Here is a 22,450-nt window from a genome sequence, read left to right as displayed (position 1 = left end):
CATTTTGGCTCCGTTTGTCCACCGATTAACTTACTTATTAGCGCAGAATGCTAATCCAGGGCTGCGCGCGCCAAACAGGAGACCTTTAAAGTAATAACAAACAGAAGCCATCGTCGTTAAAGGTGTTTGGTTTTAATTTAACTGGAGTCTGCTGGACTGTTTGCGGCCTCACATATACAACCTGCTTAACTGTACACATTCACAGCTTCCATAAAAAATACATCTTCCTATACACAGCATTTACATTATCATACAACAGAGCTGTTACAGGTACATCGGGATTTTCTGGGGGGGGGGGAAATTTGCGACAAAGAAATCCTCTCGCCTCCCGCCACAATGCGTCGTGTACAGCGTTCCCGTCTCGGCTCGCTCCTCCTGCAACCCGGAGCGGACGCGTTTGGGTGATTTGGCCATCAGTCTTTAATCGCTTCTCCCTCTCAGCTGCCTGTCGGTCTGGTTTGTGGGGCGGTGGCGTCGGCGCTGCGACCCCCGGCCCAGTCGTGCAGGAAGGAGCAGGCCCGTCGCCATCCCAGCCCCCTCGGAACCACCTCGTTACGCTGGCCCGTTTTTCCTGCTAATGTCCGTTCCACTGAATGTCATCGTAGCCCACCTGGAAGAGAGCGAGAGGTTACGACACCCAACCGAGGTCCGATGATGGGAGAAGCGCCGCGTTTCGCCGCGCGCACGCACCTCATCGTCGGACGCCTCGTCCTCCTCGCCCTCGCTGTCGTCCGATTCGCTGTCAGGCAGCTCCCTCAGGTCGGGATTGGTCGTGGCGTACAGCTCCTTCCTAATGTCGTCGTCGTGGCGGCCGTAGGTGAGGTGGTACGGGGTGTGGCCGCCAGAGCTCACCAGGTTGGGGTCGGCGCCTCTGCTCAACAGCAGCTTGACCAGCGAGAGGTTCTGCTGATCCACCGCCAGGTGCAGCGCGCCGCGGCCGTTTCGCTGTTCCTACGGAGCACGCCAGAGTCCCGTAAGGAAAAAGTGTCGCCCGCCTCACCGATAACAGAACGTTTCTTTAAAAGCGAGTGTTTGGCTTACCTGTGCGTTAATGTCCGCTCCCAAATTCACCAGGTTCTCCACCAGCGAGAGGAAACCCTGAACTGAGGCCACGTGGAGGCAGTTCTGACCTGGAAACAGCCACCGAGAACAGAAGCTGAGTAACCGACACCCAGATCGGCGCTTTAAACAATCGGCCCGGGAAGTTCGGAGACGCCGGAGCTCGAGTTACGGAAGACAAGAAAGGAGCGAAGCGAACTTGACTTTGTAATAGAATCCCAAAGAGGAACTCGGCTTCAGGCAGAGTCGGTCGCCACGGACGACCAAAAATGCCCCTTTTCTTTCAGGGTTCTTTGAAGCCACTCTGGCGTCACCTTGGCGACTCGCATTATTGCAAATTCGACCTAAATAACGAGGCCGTGTGCGGCGATAACAATGGGCTCGTCCCGGCTGCGTTGGCGCACGGCACGCCGGCGGCACCGTCATAGAGGGATCAGAAACACCGCCACACCGGTTCAAACAGAACGCCGCCTGGCCCGACACCAGGACCTGCACAGCCGATGCCTCCGTGTATTTACAGACTGTCGCAGAGAGAAGAAAAGACTTCCTGTCCTCACCTTGGTAATTGCAGGCGCCCATCATTCCGCTTAGATGCTCCGGCCGACAGTTCTGCGTGATGACGCTGAAGCACAGCAGGTTGCCGTGACGACACGCGATGTGCAAAGGGGTGTCGCCGTGGCGGTCCACCAGCGTGGGGTCGCAGCCGGACGCCAGCAGGTCCAGGCACACGTTGGCCTGGTTCGTTATCACGGCCAGGTGGAGGGGAGTCTGGGTGGGGAGGAAAAGGGATGTTTACCGCTGCAAACAGGAGAAAACAACAACAGAAAAGAGGCCGCGGAGGCGTCGGCGCGTCACCCACCTGTCTTTGGTCGTTTTGAAGGTCGAGGAAGTCTGTGTTGCGGGACAGGTCTATCATGGTCTTGATGTAGTCTTTGGCCTCGTGGATGATGGCCAGGTGGAGCAGCCTGCAGACACAGAGAGCCTCATGTCAGCTCGAACCTACGAGGCAAGTGCAACATTTCCTGCTGCAAACCCACCCACATACGCACACGGGACTCATGAGCTGAACCCAAACTTGCTCCCAATAACTGTCCTTAATTGGTGCTTTACGGTGCACAATGCATAATAAAATAATAGAACAATCCATACACCCCTGCAGGGGATTCATAAATAACCTATGGCAACGCTTTAGTATGTTGGAAGGAGATAAATCAGCGATTCTCCCTTAAAATACACCTTTTCTCGGTGCTCGTTTATGGTTACACCGTGTTTGATGAAGGGGAGCACACTGGGACACGTCCCGTACACATTAGGCGGGTGGAGATTGTGCTTGAGCGAGCAAAAACAGCTCTTAGGTAAGACCAAGATTTGCGTTTCAGTCTTTTCTGGCACTTTTCCCCCCTTCCTGCCGCTCCACGGGAGCGCGCAACGGTTGGATTCCTCGGCGGCGCGCCTGGGACTTTCCCGACCTGACCCGCAGCCATCGTAGATTCCCCGCTGATAATCGCCTTTTGTTTACGTCCAATACCTCCGTGTCTGGCTCCGGGCTGCCTCTTTTTTTAAAAAAAAATAAAATAAACCCCCGAGCACACGTAAGATTAGAGCTCTTTTTGAGTCAGAGCCGACGTTGGGCCCCGGGCCTTCCTCACCATAACGACACGCTACGGAGGAAGACATTCCCCGCAGAAAGCGGATCGAATTTCCTCCGAAGACGGTTCCGACACAAGCAAAACGGCCGCTCCAGAACCTCCCCACCCCAAAAATGAAGGCAGATTTCCGGGCGAACTTACGTGTCTCCGTCTTCCGTGATCTGCCTTTTCCATTCGTGCAGCTCTCCGGTTACAGCGGGATCTGGTTGCTGCTGCGGAGGCTCACACTCGACCCGGAGCCGATGGAACTCCGCGGCCACCGCCTGGTATTCCTCCTCCCTCAGCGAGTCCAAACCGCTGTCTAGCCGCTCCTCCGTCGCCTGGGCCGGCTTCCCTTCCTTAGACTCCCGACTATAATCCATCTGGTTTAATATGCTGGTCCTGTGCAGGTCCATGGTGGGTTCGCTGGAGCCGAGGTGCGCTCGATAATTTTTTTCCCTCCCGTCTGACGGGAGTTGTGGAAAGCAGTCTGTAAATGTCCTCTGCAGAGGGGCGGAGCTTAGAACTAGGTGGGGGATTTCCACCAAAACTGTCACTAGAATAACAGAAGACAGCCTGCTGGCTCCAGCGGGGGATTTCTAGCGAGCCACAGAAATACGCTCTGTACTCTGTCACGAGTAGTGCGAGCGGGGCTGCGAGGCGGACTCCTGCAGGTTCAGGTCTCTGCAGACCGCCAAGGGAAAAAGAAGAAATAACCCGGCGATGTCTCGCCCGGGGAACCCAGACGTGAAAAACCGAGTCGAGCATTTTGCTCAATTTGAGTTTCGTGCACTCTGTTTATGATGCTGAGGGATTTCAACCAGCAACTGTTCACTGCTGTGCTGGTGTTACGTAACTCTCCCCGCGCGCCGTGCTGGCTATTGCGCTACAGGGCGCGTGCGCACAGGCGTGCATGGAAAGCCCTGAGAGTGCACCATCATTGCAGAGCCACTTCACCTTTGCTGGCAGATGTTGCTCAACGGCTCTTCGAGCAACAGCGAGCAACAGCGAGACGGGGGGGGGGGGGGGGGGGGGGCAGTTTCGGAGTTAACCCGAGGTTCCACAGTGGTGCCACAAATAATGTCACAGACACGCGACAGGAGTTTCCCTGCTGCATTTCAGTAGCTGTCCCTTGAATATGTCGTGGCCTAAACATAGCGAGCAGGGCCGCTGCTGACTTTGTTTTACTGGGAGGAGGATAAAATGCCCCCCCCCCCCCCTCCTCCCCCCCCTCCCCCCAGCCGTGCCCAGAATAACCCTGATATCAAATATCTCATTTACTTCCTTTGCAGAAGAATGGAAGGACTCCAGGTCCTCCGCCAGGCTGTGACATGTCGCCCTGTAAACAAACAGCAGGTTGAACGTGATGTTCTGGCGGCCTGAGGGAAACTCCGGGCGTTCTGCCCCGTCCCGTTGTTCCGTGTGCGTGACTAGTGGAACGGAGGAGCTCAGCCTTCACGTTCAGCACATTTGATTCCTCTCCTCCTTTGGCCTAATTGCTCGGATCGTTGTGGAGCACCAGGGGTGGGGGCTGCAATCCAGCAGGGTTCTGACCTACCAGGTAGACCTTCACCTGGGTGGATCAGAGCCCCGGTGGACCGGGTTTGGACACCCGCGCTAGGTTTTGTTTCCCACTGCTCTTAATTAACAATCAGTCAAGTGGTTTCACTTTGGGTTTCACTTCTGATGAACTCGATGCACATTCTGAATCCAGCCAGCTTGGACTGCACAGGGTAAACAAAGACACCCCCCCCCCCCCCCCCCCACCACCCTGAGCCACACTAGGGCAGATGAATGGAGGACAGGAATGCTCAGCAGACGACAGGACAAAAGCCGTTGCACCCGTTTTTCTGCAATAACTCAGCCAACATTTTTTGATGGTGTGTGTGTTTTGGGGCCTAAAAAGAAAGTATTGATTTGGCCACAAGCTGCTCGCACTTTACATCTCAGTCCCTCTGATGGGAGCAGGGAAGAAACCGGCGTAGCTTTACTGTCAGAGATTAAACAAAATTCAAATGAAGCAAGAGTATAATGAGTGAAAGCAGTAGCGGGATGATTTGCAGCGTTTGGGGCCTATTTGCATGAGCATTTTCCCCCCTTTCGAGCAATTAAAGGGTTTTTCTTTTGGCGTTTTGGCTTCGCTTTGCGGCCGCAAATGTCAGCAGCCGACAAGCAAGAGCAGCTATTGACGGGTGAAGTCTGGTCGAACTGGAACTCACGGATACTGGAGTGTGTGTGTGTGCGTGCGTGCGTGTGTGTGTGTGTGTGTGTGTGTTGTCAGGGCCGCCCATCAGGGGAATGTTTTCCTGCACCTCGTCTTTAAGGGCTCATTATCAGTTTTATGTGAATGTTGACATTCAAGTTTAAAGGTCAACTGGGGAATAGGTGAAGACGTTTAATGCATGAAAATTGTGTGTTTGCATGTGTGTGTGCGTGTGTGTGTGTGTGTGTTTAGCTATTCTCAGCAGTATAACTCAGTCACTTCCTAAAAAAAAAATCTGGCCTGACCCGACTTGATTTAGCCTGGATCGACACATCACCCCAGTGTGAATCACCAGCTTTAATCATCATTCTGCTGAGTCATTACAGTTGAAATGCATGTACAGTATCTGTGCATGTGTGCCCGGACCGGCGGGAATCCCAGAAGATTCTGAGCTTCGTGAAAATAAATTTACAACTCCGACTGAGTCATTGTGATTCACACAGTCGGACTCACGATAAAACGATTCAGGTTAAATGTCAAAGCGAACGATGACTCAGGCGAATTCAGGCGGAACGTGTGAAGGTGTAAAACAACAGAACATGACAGAAACATGAAACCCTCCATCAACGCGATGTGTGGCCTCTGACCTGTTTGCTTCCCAGCTTCCCCCTTTTATCTGTTTCCTGCTTCCTGCAGCACAATAACTATCACAATATATTAAAGTGTAATTTTATTACTTGGCAATAAAAAAAATTATGAAACGAAAAAGGCTGAACTTTCAACTGACAAATGATAAAGCGAGTAACTGCCAGATATTTTACAATGCGTAACGCTACAGAATAACCAGCACAGATTTAGCGTCTCCTGAACGGTGTTTTAATGCTAATAAACTTAGGCATTACTAGAAGACCTGTTTAAATTAAAGAGCCTTTGATGAAGAAAGAACGCAGCGAATCGGACTGATGCGTCCAAACGCCCCCTGCTGTAACACCCACGACCGCCACTAGGTGGCGACAGATAACCAGTTTCTTGAGAGGACAACAACGAGTTCGGACTAAAATGGACTATCTTCATATGAAACAGTAAACTTTTACAGTTAAAGATAAGATGTGGCTTCGCGAGAAATTGGTGTCATTATCCTTATCCCTGCTTAATTTGGCTGCAATTTACTTCTGCGTCCTGAACCCAGAGTGCTACGAAGGATGTCACAGCTGTCAAAGAGACGCGGGCGGACGGACGGACGGACGGAGCTGTGCAACAATGCGGTGCTGAAAGGCCTGTGACGGAGAAGCAAAGATCAATAGAGTCATTTTCAAAAGTCTTAGTTGATTATTCACCTGAGTGCCCACTGATAGGATGCGCATAGAGAGAGAGATAGATAGATAGATAGATAGATAGATAGATAGATAGATAGATAGATAGATAGATAGATAGAGCTTTAATAATATAAAACACGATATTTCCAGTTCTTTATGCCATGTGTTTAAATGAATCATTGACGTCACTCTGTGGTGCCGATTTCAATTCATAAAATCTACTTACTTATTTGGATCTTCTTTTTATATTAAACTTTACAGTTACAGTGTCCTTTCTGACTGAATCATTCGTATTTCTTAATGCCTTATATTAGTGTATTTATGTGATTTCTCCTCTAATATTGTGTATTATTTCCACCTGACCCACTCTTCGGGGTTTGGACGTGAGCAGCCGACTGTTACAGTGAGAAAGAGCCGGTAATGACCCAGGACGTTTGGAGCTTGATTGGTGTCTTTGCTGGAGCCTCTACCACTCATCTCTTTATTTATTCCCAGCTCTGTTCCCCAGGGAGCCCTCGTAAAGCCAGTAGCCCGACCCTTAAACTCGTTCTCACGCTCATCTCTGACTTGATTGATTTCCAGGGAACAGCGCCGGCTGGACTTAGCAAACTGGCCGAGCTACAGGCCGCCTTGCCCGGGCAAAGGGGCCGGCCCAAGCCCGGGGGGAGAGGATGGATGGACGGATGGATGGATGAACCTCCCTCCGATCTCTTATCAGCCAGAACAGCTTCTAGTGGGAGGACTGGTGTGAATAGCGCCTCACGACCACACACACAGGCGGAAAAAGAGAGGGAATATTCCCAAAGTAGCCCCACAAACAACGGGCAGCAGATGCTGGAGCGCCATCATAAAGATATGATCAGCATCTGAACCCCCATGAGTACCGTTCCTAATTGGACCCTTCTTTCTTTCTCTTTATCACACACACACACACACACACACACACACACACACACACACACACACACACACACACACACACACACACACACACGGAAGTGTGATCGACAGCCATAATTAATAACATTAATGAAACAAAATTACAACCTGCATGTTTTTACCTAGTGACATTAACGCGTGCGCGTCATATGACACAATACTGAGCCGATGCTCCAGCTCCTGGACTCGTTTTTTTGTAAAAAATAAAAAGAAAGAAAAAGAAAAGAAAGAAAAGAAAACTGTGATTCGTTTTTCTTCTTTTCTACCAGTGGTAACAGTGAAATCGCGCGGACATTGTTGGGCTAAAGCTCAAAAATGCAACTATAAATCTGAAAAATTGATGGGGGCAGCATCAGTACCGACTCTCTGAAAGTCGTGTGTGCGTGCGTGAGACAGACAAACGTAAACACACGCACGCGCTGGACCCATACCCTCTCTCTCTCTCTCCATCTATGCCGCCCTTCACTTCAAAGCTCTATTTGAAAGTGTGCTCGAGACAAGAGTAGTTTTTTCTTCCTGCCCGGTGGTGCCACGCGCCGAGCGACACCAGCATGCCTCGAGGATTCTTGGTGAAAAGGACCCGGCGTTGTTCGGCGACTTATCGGTCGCGAAGTCACATCAGCAACAAACCTGCGACATGTGACGGCGACACACCTGGTGTATCAGGTCCGCCGTCGGTGAACGAGACCGACCTTCTAAACCAACCCCCGCCGGAACATCCCGGCCAGCATCTCCTGGTGCTCCACGAGGACCCCGCGTGTGTCAGAGAGACGTGGAACCCGCACGTGGAGTCCGCGCTGGAAGCGGAGGCGGACCGGCGCGCGCAGCTGCCCGAGACCGAAGAACAGGTGAGCGAGGTGGACGTTTTAACCCCGGACGGCCACTTCCCTTACTTGTTCCTCACCCCGCGCCCGCCCTCTAAAGACCTGCCACTAGCAGAGTCTTGCAGCCCCGTTAAACCGGTTGGCACGAGACTTTTGGACGGACACGAGGACGGGCAGAATCAGTCGTTGTTTCCCGGCAGGTGTCTGACATCGTCCCCCGTGGGGGAGCTGCCTTTCCTTCTGAGCTCCGCTCCAAATCCGGTCTCTCCTTCCTTCGAGAGATTCTTCGCGAACGGCGGCCACCACGCGCCGCCCTACAGGCACGAGGACCAGAAGTACCAGCCGGGCCACGCGCACCTGTTTCCCCCGCTGACGGTGTTGAACCAGGAGAAGCATCACGCCGCGAGGAAGCGCTCGTTTCTCGAGCAGGAGCAGCGGCTCAACGGCGGAAGTCACGGCAAACCGGCCGCGAGCAACACGCCAAAGAAACCTAAAGGGCACCGGAAACTCAACTTCGAAGACGAAGTCACGACCTCGCCGGTTTTGGGTCTGCGAATTAAGAAGGAGAGCCCCGAGCTGAGGAGGCAGCGGGAGAAGTCGTGCGTTGCCACGGGTAACCACCCTCTGAGGGAGTTCATCTGTCAGCTTTGCAAGGAAGAGTACTCTGATCCGTTTTCCCTCGCGCAGCACAAGTGTTCCCGCATCGTGCGCGTGGAGTACCGGTGTCCCGAGTGCGACAAGGTCTTCAGCTGTCCCGCCAACCTGGCGTCCCACCGCCGGTGGCACAAGCCCCGTCCGGCGAACCCCCAGGGGGGCCAGACGCTGGCAGACACGAGCCGACCCTTCAAAGACGCGCGGCGGATGAGCGAGCACGAGAGGCAGCTGGTGGACGTGGAGGGCAAAGAGAACGAGCTGCTGGGAGGCAACGCCAACCAGCACCACGCGGCGGTGGACAGCGCGCGCATGAGGCGCGACTCGGCCCCGCTGCTGCTCCACAGTCGGTCCCGGGACAGCCCGCACAGCGACGGCCTGGCCGCGCCGCACTACGACCCCGCGCGTCACTACAGAGCCCCCGGGGAAAGTTGTCTGGACTTACAGAAGCAGGTAAGGGCGGCGGACAGTCCACCGTCGAGTCTCGTGATGCTGACCGGAAACCCGGAGCAGCGCGCCGAGCTGCCCCCGCAGCCGCTACCGCTCGTGCCGTTTGTCCAGTCGTTGGCGGAGGAAGACGTTTACGAGTGCCGCTACTGCGGGAAGAAGTTCCGCCGACAGGCTTACCTGAAGAAACACCTCGCGGCGCACGAGCTCTCGGCGCAGGCGTCTCCCTCCTCCGCATACAGCCAGGGGCACGAGGCCGGCGGCGACCACGGCCAGGTGTTCCTGTGTCACCTCTGCGGCGCGCGCTTCCCGTCGGCGGAAATCAGGGACAAGCACCGCCTGTGGCACGCGATGAGGGAAGAACTGCTGGCGGGGGCGCTGGGAGGAGGCCGCCGCGCGGACGTGTTCCACGCACCTGGGGAGCAGAGCGAGCAGCAGATCTTCACGTGCAAGCACTGCCCGTCCACGTTCTTCAGCTCCCCGGGGCTCGAGAGACACGTGAACAAGTCTCACCCCACGGAGAGCCGCCAGGTGATGCTGCTGCAGATGGGCGTGAGGCCGTGAGAACCACAGACACCTCCGGAGGATCAGTCAGTTGTTAATGTTTGTCTTCAATCACAAATATCCAGTAATTAACATATTCAAATTTAAAAAAATAAATGCGGTTTAATCAGGTCGAGGTGTTACGGAACTCTCCGTGGTGCTGAACCCTGTGTATCCATCCGCCTGTAGGAGCGGGACACGTCTGCTGAAACACTTAAAAATTATCACATTTCTTACAAAATAACTTAAGAATTAAGTTGAATTCGACGTTTTGCGTTTAACATTATATGATGTGACACAACGGGAAAATCAAAATACCGTTTGTGTTCTCTACAGATGAACTTTTCTTAGATTTACCATTAAAATATAGTCCCACCGTTGGTTTTTAAGCACCCCGGAACTAAGAATAGAATAATTCCACCAGGTTGCTTGTCGAGGCGGTGAACTCTTTTTTGAAGATACGGTTTTCAAAAATATGGCAAAATAATCTTGTGACATGCAAGCATGTTCCATTACATGTATGTACTGAGCTGTAATCATATTTTTAAAAGTCACCTTTCTTTTGCTAATAACTGCAAACAGAATTGATGTTGTAAGTCTATTTCAAAACATATTTCATGTACAGTGAGTATAAAAATGACAAATTAGAAAATAACCATTATAGGCCTTTTATAGTGAATTATTGCCGTAAACTTCTATTACAACATATTTTCATACTTAATCGGAACACTTGATGTTAACGGATAGTAATATAAAGGGGTTTTTCCTTAATCAATTCACCGAAATGTTTGTTATCATGACGCTAACATCATACGTTACTATTTTGATATGTTGAAAGTTGTGAGATTTATTCCAAATTGTCAATAAATGTTGATGACAAAGGGAGTAATCCAAGCCCCGTCGACTCAATAAACCCACAGAAACACACGAACCCGCGCCGGAGTCAATGGTAACGTTTATTGTTAAATTCCCTCTTAATCGCCCGTCAACGGAATAAAAAGAAAGACACGGACAGTATAGTTGGAGGAGTGTGTGTTGCGATACAGCTGTTACATAATCAACACATGCGGTTAAGTACTGGTCTCATGCAGTATTGTTTACATATGTCACACTTCTCCCTAATTCGCTCCCCGTGCACGTGTCGTGCGTCCGCTCGAACCATCTCTGCTCCACGTTTTACTACCACACACACACACACAGATGTGACCCTTCCGCGTTAGCATTGTGAAACATTCGGCTTTTTAAACTAAACCCAAAGTATTTAAAAATGTTTTTAAAAAAAAAATAACAGTAATATTCCACATCTTTTCACCGACCACGAGAGGAGCGTCCTGACTTTACGTTCATCTCCGCCTTCATAAAGTCATAAAACAGACCGATGACGCCGGGAGGATGCAGTGAGGGCTACAGGTAGTGTCGGATTACGCATTCCTGAACTCAAACAGGCGGCGAGTGTGAAGATAAAAGCACGGCGTAAAGAAACATCAAAGCAAAACCCACCCGTGTTTAAGTATAATTCATCTTTCACTCTTTGGCCTTTAGCTCTCCCCGTCTACCTTTCTTCCATCCTCGTCCCGTTCACAACTCACCTGGAGACGGTACAGACCATATTTACAGTAGAGTAGCGTTTGAGCGGCGGTGAACTTTGACCTAATACGTAAGCAGAATATCTTGCTAGTGTCAAACCTTTTGATGTGGACACGTGGACCGAGGGCCGACCGCGGTTTTGGCTTTGGCAGCTATCCTCACTGTATATACACAAGCCTCGTCACACTGTACATATTCACTTAACTGCTATATATTTATAGTCATACACGTAGAGATATGTGGAAAATAAAGGAACAGGGCAAAAACTGGGACGGGGCGGCTACAGTAACAGTCTGGATCGGGTCAAAAATAATAAAACTGAATAAAACAGGATAAAACGCCATTTGTCATCAGTGCAAAAGGAGAAAAGGAGGACTCGTTCAGAACTTAGCTTTCAGTAACAAGTGAATCCATCAGGGTCGCTTTTGGTCTGGAACGCCTCCCTGGTTATTAATACTGGATCAGCACCGAGGCGTCCCTCAAAGCTCAGTGTTTGGTGAGGGGGGGGTTTTTGGCTTTTTTTGGACTTGTACGAACATTAGATTTTTGGCTAAGGAGTGTTGCGATGGCGATGTTTCCCCCCCCCGAAATACTGTTAGCAACAGTCAGGGACTGCATATAAAGTTCATTTAATGTTAAAAAAAAAAAAAAAAAAAATCGACACAGCTCACGTTCTTCGGACAGACACGAAAATCGAATCTTTGAATATAAAACAGGTTTCTGTCTGTACACACGGAGACTAAACTATAGTACAAATATACAGACTGCCTAGTAGTGTCCTCCAGAGGCTGCAGCTTTTATAGTAAAGCACGATTAGCATGCTTTCTTTTGTGTGTTTGTTTTGTTTCGTTGTTTTTTTAAACGCGGTCCTCGTCAAACTGGAGATTGTGCAATTTCTCACATGGCACAAATGATCGGGTGCTAATACTGCACTGCTAAGGCTGCACGTCTGTGGCGCACATCGACATGCGGCAGCACCGGATCAAAAAGGTTTCAGACAGCAAAGCTTACAGGTGAATTCAACCCCCCCACCCCCCACCCCGCGCGGCGGATCGGACGCCAAGTGCTCGGACCGGGCTGCGTTAAGTTTTGTTGGCCGATCCAGAGGAGCGTCGCAGCTTCATGGACATGCGGCTCTTGCTAGTCCGAGGAGACATGGGGGACGCAGAGTCGCTCCCGGCCTCCCCAAGTGCCGGACTTTCTCCCCGAAGAATCTCGAGGCAGGAGCCTGAAGCGGAGGGAGAAAGGTAATGTGTGTGGGGAAGAGGGTGGAAGGAGGGGGGGGGGGGGAGGCGTGGATACAGGGGATGATGTGTGCGGGGGTGGGGGGTGGGGGTGGGGGTGAAGGGACAAGTAAATTACACCAAATTCCATAATGTCCGACTGAGACAGACTGGACACACTTCAAACAAATGACAGACAAACAGACTGATGACAGATGCTCTATTTTTCTGATTTTAGACAGGGGGGGAAAAAAAAAAAAGAGTTTGTAAAAGGTTCCTGCAACCACTAGATGAGCACCTGATGGGCCAGACAGAGAATTTGCCACATTCTATTTTCCTCTCCGCTGTTCACCCCTGCGAGAACAGCGGGGTGAAAATTAAGCTAACGTCTGAGGTCTGACACCTTGTTTTTGCCACGAGGGCGACGCTTACGTGATGAATATGGCCTCAACCTTCTCATCTCTCCACTCACACACAGGAAACGAATCACTACTAAATCCTACATCTGTGGAAAAATCACCTCCAGGGTGCTTAAAACCGCACGTCTGGCTTTTACCCCTCAATATTCCATCAGGCCAGGATGCATCGTACTTTAAAAGGTGAGAAGCCAAGACCGACAAGGGCTCGTTCCAGGTCCAGGATGATGTTTATATTAAATATAAGTGATCCGGCCTCACTCTGATACGTCTGTCTATGATACATACCATTCACAGCTAGCATGTAGGACCTTCTGCTTCAGAACCTTCCCCTTCACCTTCAGCAGGTTAAAACTGTCTAGTGGTTTAGGAACCATGAGATACAAAACACTGTTCTCCTCTACACGGGAGGAGGAGGAGGAGGAGGAGGAGGAGGAGGAGAAAGGAAAGGGCGGAACACCAGAGAGCAGGAAAGGGAAGGAAAGAAGAAAGGAAAAGAACAACAAAAAGGGTTTATTAAGACAACGAAGGACAAGATGAGCAGGAGAGAAAAGAAGAGACAAAAATGGATAAAAACAGAGATTTTTTTTACATTGAACGGGATGGAACAAATGAACGGAACCAACCGACAACACACAGAACACTGTTTTAGACGCTGTTCATCAGAGCGCATCACTGTTAATATGAGATCTATTATTAAAGTGTTTAATGTGACATTTCTACTAAGCTGCTTTTTAAAATTCTGCCATGGAGAAGAAAGTAATTTTGTTAGTTTCAGACATGTGTACCTACAGTACACACACTTACCCACTTAAAGTGTGTGTGTGTGTGTGTGTGTGTGTGTGTGTGTGTGTGTGTGTGTGTGTGTGTGTGTGTGTGTGCGCAGCTGTGCATCATAGAACCGGGACGAGAGGAGCAAACAGGAGGTGAGACGTCAGGTTTGAGTGTGACGGCGTGGGAACAAACAGGAGCGAGTGGAACCCAAACGAGTTCTGATGCCACTATTCAAATGAGGGTTCAGCTTCACCCCACCACAGTGCCGTTCGGTATGAGACGATCACGGGAGGATTTACAGCGGTTTTAACTTAAACGCAGGTTTAAGCGAAGAATAAAGAATGTGTATGTGAGCCAGGTGTTTCAGGCCGAACTGCACACACAGGTGAGCTGAAAATGACACCTCCTTTATACCAAGACGGTTAGAGACGCATGCAGACCTGCTGGGAATGTGGAACCACCACAGGAGAGAAAAGACCAAGGAGAAAAACGGAGAACACCAAGACGGCGTTGAGGTTAAGCTGACGGGTCAGCAGGAGGAGCCAATCAGAACAGGGTGTGTCAGTCACATGACCAGGCTTACCTTTTAGCTATAGGCAAGTGAGACATTACGATCTAAAGGAAGGGAGGGAACAAAAAGTAGAGGAAAGGAGCAAAAAAAATAATAAAATGAAAAGGAAATCAGAGGCAAGTAAAATAATTCAAAAAAGAAAATAATTTAGAGAACGAAATTTAAAAAAAAGAAACAGAAATCCATTTTTTGTAAAAAAAAAAAAAAAATAATGAAAAAAACACAGAAAAGAGACAAGAATGTCTGATCATTGTGCTGTTAAGGGAGGGGAACCTATAAGTTAATATGATAGAGAGAGAAGAAGAGAGAGGGAGGGAGAGAAGAAAGAGGGAGGGAGAGAGAGAGGAGAGAGAGGAGAGAAAGAAGAGGAGAGGGGGAGGGAGAGAGCTGGAACGAAAGAAAGAAAAGATGGACAGGAAGAGAGAAAAAGACAGAAAGAGAGAGAGATAAAGAGAAAAAGAGAGGGAGAGAGAGAGATGGGGAGGAGAGAGAGAGAGAGAGGTGGGGGAGGAGAGAGAGAGAGCGAGAGAGGTGGGGGAGGAGAGAGAGAGGAGAGAGGTGGGGGAGGAGAGAGAGAGAGAGAGAGGTGGGGGAGGAGAGAGAGAGAGAGAGAGGTGGGGGAGGAGAGAGAGAGAGAGAGAGAGAAGAGAGAGAGAGAGAGAGAGAGAGGTGGGGGTTTGCAGTATTATGAGCAGTTCTGTTTCAGAGCACAGGATTATTCAGATCGTTTTGGCCGAGCGCGACGCGTCTGTGGCGTCAGCGCGAGCGCTCGGGCTCCGGCGCCGCCGTGCGCATTTATCGTGCTGATCCTGTGCTTTGAAACCACATTTGGGGCTGAAGAACACGCCACAATAAAGAGCGACACACTGTTGCAGCCTCTTATTGTGCATGAAGTCATTCAGCATCAAATATTATTATTTCTGTGTGCGTTACTTTAAAGCCGTTAGGAACCAAGTGCAACACAAAAGTGATCGAATACACACTCATTCACTCTCAGGCCCGCTCGGCCGCTACTGAACCCCTGATTAATTTAATGGGTTCAAATAAGAAGCCCTACGAGAGTGCACGTTTCCCCCGTGCACGCACGCGGCTGATCGGCCGTCCGTTAAAATCCCAGAGACGATAACAAACAGATTAATTTGGCAGCTCATACGGCTGATTCGGCTTCTGTTTGGATCCCCTTCACCTGGACGGTGGACGCTGGTTCCTACCTGTGTCAGACGACAGGTGCGAGCAGGGGGCGGGGCTGTAGACCCGCGCTGCGTAATCCTCAAACGTGGTCAGCTCCTGGTGGTGCTGCACGATGGTCTCCAGGTATCGCGCTCGCTCCTCGTAGCTGAAGCTAACGGTCAAGGTCAACCAGACTGGAGGTGTAAAACCAAAAACTATTAAAGGTACGGCGTAACTTCAACCACCAAGTGAAGACAATATTCCTACAAAATAAATGTCTTCTTGAATCCTCCCTTTAGTTTTCACAATGCAGGAGGGAACCAAAGCGTGAGCTTTTCTCCTGCCGGGTCGAGGGCGATTTAGGGTATCGGCGGAGCGGAGTAAATGGAAACCTTGAACTGTCCATTATTAGAGATAACCTCATTAATGGAGTGACATTCACCTCCCCGCTCATACATCCCATCCTAATGGCGTGCGCTGACGGTATAGTCTCGCACACAAACGGTACCATCATCTCCCAATAGTGTTATCATTTGCTTGGTGAGCTCCAATAACTCAAGGTTTTCAATGCAAGCTGTGTGTGTGTGTGTGTGTGTGTGTGTGTGTGTGATTGACATGATTGCTTATGTAGAGGTGCAATTGTATGTTGTGCCTGTAAGTGCTCGTGTCCTTGTTTGAATGTGTGATGGGATTAGGACGATGAATCTTCAGAATGAAATCTGCGTCTGGTGTTTGCAGTCCGTGAGCGTGTGTGTGTGTGTGTGTGTGTGTACATTGTGAATGGGTCAACCGCCTGTAATTGCGCCCATGGGTTTGCTATTGGGTTAGAGAGCTGGAGTATGGGCCTCAGAAGGAGAGAGATTCAGGTCTAATGGCAGCTGATCCGGTTAGAGACAATGATAATAACAACAATATGGCTCCTTTAAAGTGGAAGGACAGACTACGACTGGCAGAATTACAAAGGGGGAGGGTAACAGGGGCAGGAGGAGGGGGCAGATTGAGTTTTGAAGTGGCTAAAAGGAAGAAAACAGATGAGGCAGGATGACCTTTAACTGAAAGTATCCAGAGAAATCACCAGCTTTTAAGAAACAAAACCGTTTTAGAGGAATCGCGCCTGTGATTACACACACTCTGTGTGCGTGTTTGTGTTTTTGTACTGGCTACATAGTTAGAACCAAAAGCTGTGATCTACAAGCAAAGTGAGGACATTTTGGCTGGTCGTCTGTTTGAGGGCGAAGACTCGCTTTCAAGGTTGAGGTTAGAATTGGGCTTAGGTCAGGATTAGGGGGGGGTTAGAAGGGATGGCGAGGGTTAAAAAGTCCTCGCAATGACAGAAGTACAAGGGTGTGTGTGTGGTGAGGAGGAGCACACACACAAGGGAGAAGGAGGGGCTCCAGTCAGATATGAGGGGGTGAGAACAGTAGAGGAAGTGAGAGGGGAGGATAGCGGGTGAGACAGAAGGGAGAAGATTCCAGCCGCAGCACCATGCAGCGTGTGAGAGAACTGACAGGAGAGCAGCATAAACACTCGCGTGTCCCAGCGTCTCCTTCACACCTCTGTGAAGATCTCACTCTTCATCGTCTCACTCCCTTTTTTCTGCTTCCCACACCCCCTACTCTCCCTTTACCTGGGGAGGGCTGGAGGGGAGGGTGTTGAGATGTAATGCAATTAGGGGAAGCAAACTATTACCCACATGTCAGATTTGTATAGTTTCTTGTACAAAGCCGCACCTTCACACACACACACACACACACACACACACACACACACACACACACAGAACCTGAAGACACAGACCAGTCTCATCTCTTGAGGAGGAAAAAGGCTTAAAGGACTCCCAAAGAATAGAAAAGAGAAAGAACAAAAGGAAACATACCCCGAGGAAGCTGCACCGCTGGGATAAATAGCAAGAACATCCATTTACTTTACGCCCTCTCCCCTCTTCCTGGGGCTCAGCGTGAAGCTGCGTCCCGTGGCCTCATGTCAATATGTCAAAAACACCAGTTTTCTGCTACAAAGAAGCAGCAGATGCGGGCGCCCTCCGAATGCACCACGGTTGCACCAGCGCAGGTGTGAACCTGGCCCAGGATCGCCGTTGTCAGGCCGCATCCTGGATCCGCAACCCTGACCGGCACAATTTAAACAGCTCAAACTAATCAATCGGCAGTAATAACGAGCCATTAGAACCCCGGAAAAAAAAAAAAAAAGTTCTCACCATTAATCAAATATCATATCATTTAACGGCCTCACTTCCTGTTATCGTTATTATATTAGTGCAGTAAATTGGTCAACGCCGCATCACTGGATACAAATCCCAAACGGCAGGACTGAAATTAGCGAAACGATGCTCTCGTTGAGGAGAAACGGACGGCGGCCCTCAGCCCAAATCTACTCTAATGAAAATTTCAGATGACACCCCCCCCCCCCCCACACACACACACACACACACTTATTAAGTTATTAGTGGGAAGATGTCTCTGTCAGACAGAAAGGAAAGGGGAAAATTATGAAGGAAGAAAGCTGGAAAAAGGGGATGGAAGGGAGGAGAAAGGGACACGGGAGAAAGAGGAGAAAGGAGGCAGACATAAAGGCTCTTTTGTGTCGCGTCAGAAACTCATTTTCCTGCACGTTGCTAAGGAGAGGAGAGAGTAAAGTGTTCGCAGGTTCTTCGGCTCCTTCGCTCCATCTCCATTTCAGGCCTTTTCTATCCCCCTCTCTCCCGCTGCGCAGTTCATTGTGGTGGTGTTCGCCTCCCGCGATCACTTGAGACCGATGGGGGCTGGAGGAGGAGAGGAGGCCAAGAGAGGAGAATGAGAGCTTGTTAGCACATCAGGAGCTGAACCCACCGCTGGGAGCCCCATGTGTCCCCGTAAGATTGCGCGTCTGTATGTATGCGATGAGCGAATGTAGCTTCTGGGAGACAATCCGTGAAGATGCAGTTAATACAAATAATAGATGTTAAGATCTGTGAAAGGAGGAAAGAACGGTTATCCTAAACGACATGATTCAAGACATGATTCTATGTCGTGAGTCATGCGTCCACATTGTGCACCTAATCATATCTGGCATATGGGACCAGTCCAGCCTCGACGCTGGATTTTAAAGGCTTTGAGAGGGGGAGAAAAAGGCTGATTTACAAACTACAACAGAGTCGCAGAGAACTAGAAAAGGGCTAGCTTTAGCCTAGCTGGGGAGCGACAATAGACGCAACGCACCAGACGAGTCAAAGATAACAACAATGGGTCTGTCTTTTATTCTTTTGCAGAATTGTTTCCTTTAGTGGAACAAATGAATGAATCAGCTCCAGAAACATCGGCCGGAGGGACGCAAATAACGACAAACTGTCATAGCAACAGCTTCCACTGGTGAATACTGTAAAAGGGGAAGATATAAAACGTCAAGTAATGTTACGATTTAAAGCTCCAACAAAGATTTTCTGTCGTAAAGTGCTAAAATGTTTTGGAAAGCAGGATTTATTTTATATATAAGATAGATGGGTCCATAGCAGAACCTCAGCAAATCACACCCAAACTATGCAGACATGTAAAAAGGCACAAAAGGCAAATATATGCTGTCAGTGCTTTCAGTGCTAAAATACACACACTTCTAACCTCAACCTATTTCTCTCTAAAACACACACACACACACACTCTCCCTCTCACACACACACACACATCCTATCTGTCCTCTCCACCCCAGGCATTGGAACAGACAACAGAGAAGAGAACATCAGAGGGATAATACAATTGGAAAAGCTTTACAGCGTGTAATGATAAACCTGTGCGTGTCTGCGTGTGTGTCCGCGCCCAAAGGAAAACGCTAATGGGTTTATATCTTTGTGTGATAGCAATGATATGAAGGCTGTGTGATTTCATTAAGAGTGTGTGTGTGTCCACGTACGCCAAAAGATGAGGACAGAGATAGGTCACTCTAATGCATGACTTATTGTTTAGAGGCCGATATGTGGACGTGCACACAATTTCTCACACACACACACACACACACACACACACACACACACACACACGATCAGTGTTTACAAGTACTCATCTGCTCTTTAACTTAATGCAAAAACAAGGACAGAATGAGATAAAAAATATCGTACATTAATTAAACCCCTGTCACCCTAATGGCAGGCAAACACACACACACACACACACACACACACACACACACACACACACACACCTTAAACCTTGAAACCAAGTCTAAACCTTAAAACACCCTTTGAAGTTGAGTGACAGCCAAAATGTCCTCACTTCACACATGCAACACACATTATGGTCCTCACTACCTCATATGTACAAAAACATGCACGCACGCACACACACACGCGCACAAAACCTCCCAACCTCCTCCTCTTTCACTGCCAGGGAAGCTGCCAGCACAATTACAAGCTTTATTCAATGTACACACACATTTAAGAGGACCATGTGTGCACACACAAGTGTGCGCGCGCATGCACACACACACACTGCAGGGGTTTGGCAGGCATTATTGGGGCCATAGCAATAATTCTCTGATTAAGGAGATGGATCATGTTCTTATCTGCAGGCTCTGCCTGCCAACAATGGTACAATATTCAAGATACACACACGCAAATCTGTAAAATAGATACAAAATAAAACACCTAAAATCTATTTGCTGGTGTCAAGAACATTCTATATTTCTGTGCCAACTAAGCTTTAAACCCCCAAAACAATCTGCTTTAGGACAGCTGCAGAAAACACAATAGAGCCAACTTGACGCATACATGTAAATATAAAAGTCACTCCCTGCATCTGCTTTCTGGGATCTTTAACAGCAGTTAGTTATTCACCGTCCTGGACCTGTGAACCTCAGCCCACTCTGTCTTTTTAAGGCCAATCCAGAACATGTCTGCCGAGTTCATGAGCCTGTGGCGTTCTCTGTCGTGGTCATCTGTGACATTCTATCCTGAATTTTAAACACCTTATCACACGTACGCGCAAAAAACAACTTGTGCCGACATTCACGCACACTGCCACAAGCTGCGTCGATGCATTTACACACGCAGACACACACCCACGAGATTAGCTTGTTTACCAGTCCGAGGGGGGTCTGCTCCGACAAGATGTGATCAAGCCACTGATGGCTACAACTCATGTGTCTGCACAGTTCCCCTGTGACAAGATGTGGACGTGCACACACAAACACACGCGGAAAAAAACCCACAATCACTCGTTACGTGGTTCATAAATTTTGAAAAAGAAAAAAAAATCCCAGGAAGATTGGGAGTATCTATTAAAATGAACGACGCAGTAACTTTTTACATGATGACAATTTAGTTTTTAGCCTCTGTGGGAAAAGGATGTGATTGATTTGACGTGTTAGCGCATCTTCATTATGTCATTTTTTCCCCCCCCAGCATGAATATTTATTCTATAAATTTTCATTTCTGTTGAAAAAAAAAAAAAAAATTCAAAAAACAGCAACATTTAACTCCCAAATTGCTGCTACACCAATGACAAAAATCTGTTTAAAATCCACCAAATATGCTAACGGCCCGGACGAAGTGAGAGCTGTAAATGATTACAGCCAGAAATCCGTATGACTTATTTATACACCGACGTGTAAAAAGATCACAGGGTGAAATGATGTTTGTGAAGCTGTTTGATACCGTTAAGGGGTCTCTCTCCCTCTCAAACACCCTTTTCCCGGGGGAGAAACGAAAGAGAATAGCCGTGACCCCTCCTTCTCACCCTATTCTTTCCATTTCCTCCGTCTACCCAAAGGGAAATAATTAACAACAATCACCTCCTCCTCCTCTGCATGCATTCACACACTTGTATTCATTTCCCCAACATTAACCCCAGATACAGACTCCAATAGTAGCGTATTAAATAACACCCCCCTCCCCCCACTGTGAGGTACACTTTACCAGTATTGCTGCTCATTTAACACTTAAACAAAACTTTACCAATTCTTTCGTACACCTTGTCTAATTTATTAAATATTATTAGTTGGAATTCATTTTGACAAGCTAATTGCACCATAAACGCGGCGGGGGTGGAGCAGGACGAGCAGGCGGTGGCGGGGGGGGGGGGGGGGGGGGGGGGGGGAGGTTAAGGATAACATGACCCCATTTCAACAGCCGCAATGAGAAAATGTCTTCAATTTGTAAGGTTTCGCCCTCACCTTTCTACTGTGGCGAGGGAACATGCGCTCTTTGCCATGCACAGCAGATTGTAGCCTCGCCGGGACAATAAGCCCTATTGTAGAAGCTGGCAGAAAGAAAGGCAGGCAGGCTGCAAGGCGTTTGGCTGCTGTCATTGAGAGAAGCGACAGAGAGAGTGAAAGAGGCAGAGAGGGACGGTGCTGGTGCACGTGTGTGTGTGCGTGCGTGCGTGTGTGTGTGTGCAAGTGGATATGGTGGATAATAGCGCTACATGCCCAGAGCTGCCATCATTTCACAGAGAACACAGTGTGAAAGCGAGGGAAAGGCGGTGACACGCGCGCGCGCGCGCACGGAAAACACAATCACAAACACAGCATCGCTATCATGCCGAGCCATATGCTGACCCCAGCCTCGGCGTGGCTATCTCTGCCAATCGACCACGAGAGGGGATGTCCCACACGCACTAATCCTGAGAGTTTATACACACGCAACGCAAACACCCGCAAACACCAGCAAAGATCCAGCTGTAAATTGAGCAATTATACAGCTGTTTAAAAATTCGAGCACAGACGCACCTATTGGAACCTGCGCGTATCCGTGTGTGTTTGTGTGTAAGTAACAGCTTACGGTCCCTCCAACATTGCTCCCCACAACAGCAATCGCTGTGGAGCAGCTACACTCAGCACAGCCTCTCTCTCTAATAAACTACTACAAATCCATTTTTATACCATCAAAATAAGAATTGGGTGGTGCTCATTCAATTAAGCCCCATTAATTAGCAATATTTAACGGGGATTCAACTGACCTTTAAAAACCTGCTCTCCTAAATCAATATCAATCACTTAATTTCAACTGAAATTCAGTGTTTCGCGTATCTGACAGTTCAGACCAGCAGTTTCAGCTCTCAGTTCCAGTACAGATCCAGTTTTATTGATTCAGAAATGACCAGATTCAGGTTCCTTT

At 49.1% G+C, this 22,450-nt stretch overlaps 3 protein-coding genes across 9 annotated transcripts in view; 1 reads left to right on the top strand and 2 right to left on the bottom strand.

The window, feature by feature from the left end:
• Positions 1–112: 112 nt before the first annotated feature.
• On the bottom strand, positions 113–3,214 carry nfkbiab (nuclear factor of kappa light polypeptide gene enhancer in B-cells inhibitor, alpha b). Its single transcript, XM_003975973.3, has 6 exons — positions 2,850–3,214; positions 1,919–2,024; positions 1,617–1,827; positions 1,042–1,130; positions 691–951; positions 113–610 (listed from the first exon to the last, which is right to left on the bottom strand). Exons 1-6 carry the CDS (start codon positions 3,101–3,103, stop codon positions 575–577), a joined length of 957 nt encoding a protein of 318 aa, XP_003976022.1. The 5' UTR covers positions 3,104–3,214; the 3' UTR covers positions 113–574.
• Positions 3,215–7,696: 4,482 nt separating this feature from the next.
• On the top strand, positions 7,697–9,631 carry insm2 (insulinoma-associated 2). Its single transcript, XM_003979655.2, has one exon. It carries the CDS (start codon positions 7,697–7,699, stop codon positions 9,629–9,631), a length of 1,935 nt encoding a protein of 644 aa, XP_003979704.2.
• Positions 9,632–10,548: 917 nt separating this feature from the next.
• ralgapa1 (Ral GTPase activating protein catalytic subunit alpha 1) overlaps positions 10,549–22,450 on the bottom strand; it is a 43,835-nt gene continuing 31,933 nt past the window's right edge. For 6 of the 7 annotated variants that reach the window (XM_029827002.1, XM_029827018.1, XM_029827009.1 and 3 more), the window contains 2 exons: positions 15,393–15,517; positions 10,549–12,425 (listed from right to left, as the gene is read on the bottom strand). In XM_029827002.1, the coding sequence (XP_029682862.1) occupies positions 12,280–12,425; positions 15,393–15,517 (271 nt within the window). In that variant the 3' untranslated portion in view covers positions 10,549–12,279. Of the gene's footprint in view, positions 12,426–14,193; positions 14,226–15,392; positions 15,518–22,450 lie in introns of all 7 variants that reach the window. The other variant, XM_029827024.1, reaches the window with a different exon arrangement.

The sequence above is a fragment of the Takifugu rubripes genome, chromosome 2 (assembly GCF_901000725.2).
Source record: "Takifugu rubripes chromosome 2, fTakRub1.2, whole genome shotgun sequence".
Taxonomy (NCBI): Eukaryota; Metazoa; Chordata; class Actinopteri; order Tetraodontiformes; family Tetraodontidae; genus Takifugu; species Takifugu rubripes.
This window is presented reverse-complemented; position numbering and strand designations above follow the sequence as displayed.

Bases quoted from the DNA above. Each gene is read 5' to 3' on its own strand.
- nfkbiab (XM_003975973.3), bottom strand. From the start codon at position 3,103: ATGGACCTGCACAGGACCAGCATATTAAACCAGATGGATTATAGTCGG. The intron at 2,025-2,849 runs GTAAGTTCGCCC...CTGTGTCTGCAG, and splicing joins ATCACGGAAGACGGAGACAC to GCTGCTCCACCTGGCCATCA. The intron at 611-690 runs GTGCGTGCGCGC...GCTCTCTTCCAG, and splicing joins ACGAGGCGTCCGACGATGAG to GTGGGCTACGATGACATTCA.
- insm2 (XM_003979655.2), top strand. From the start codon at position 7,697: ATGCCTCGAGGATTCTTGGTGAAAAGGACCCGGCGTTGTTCGGCGACT.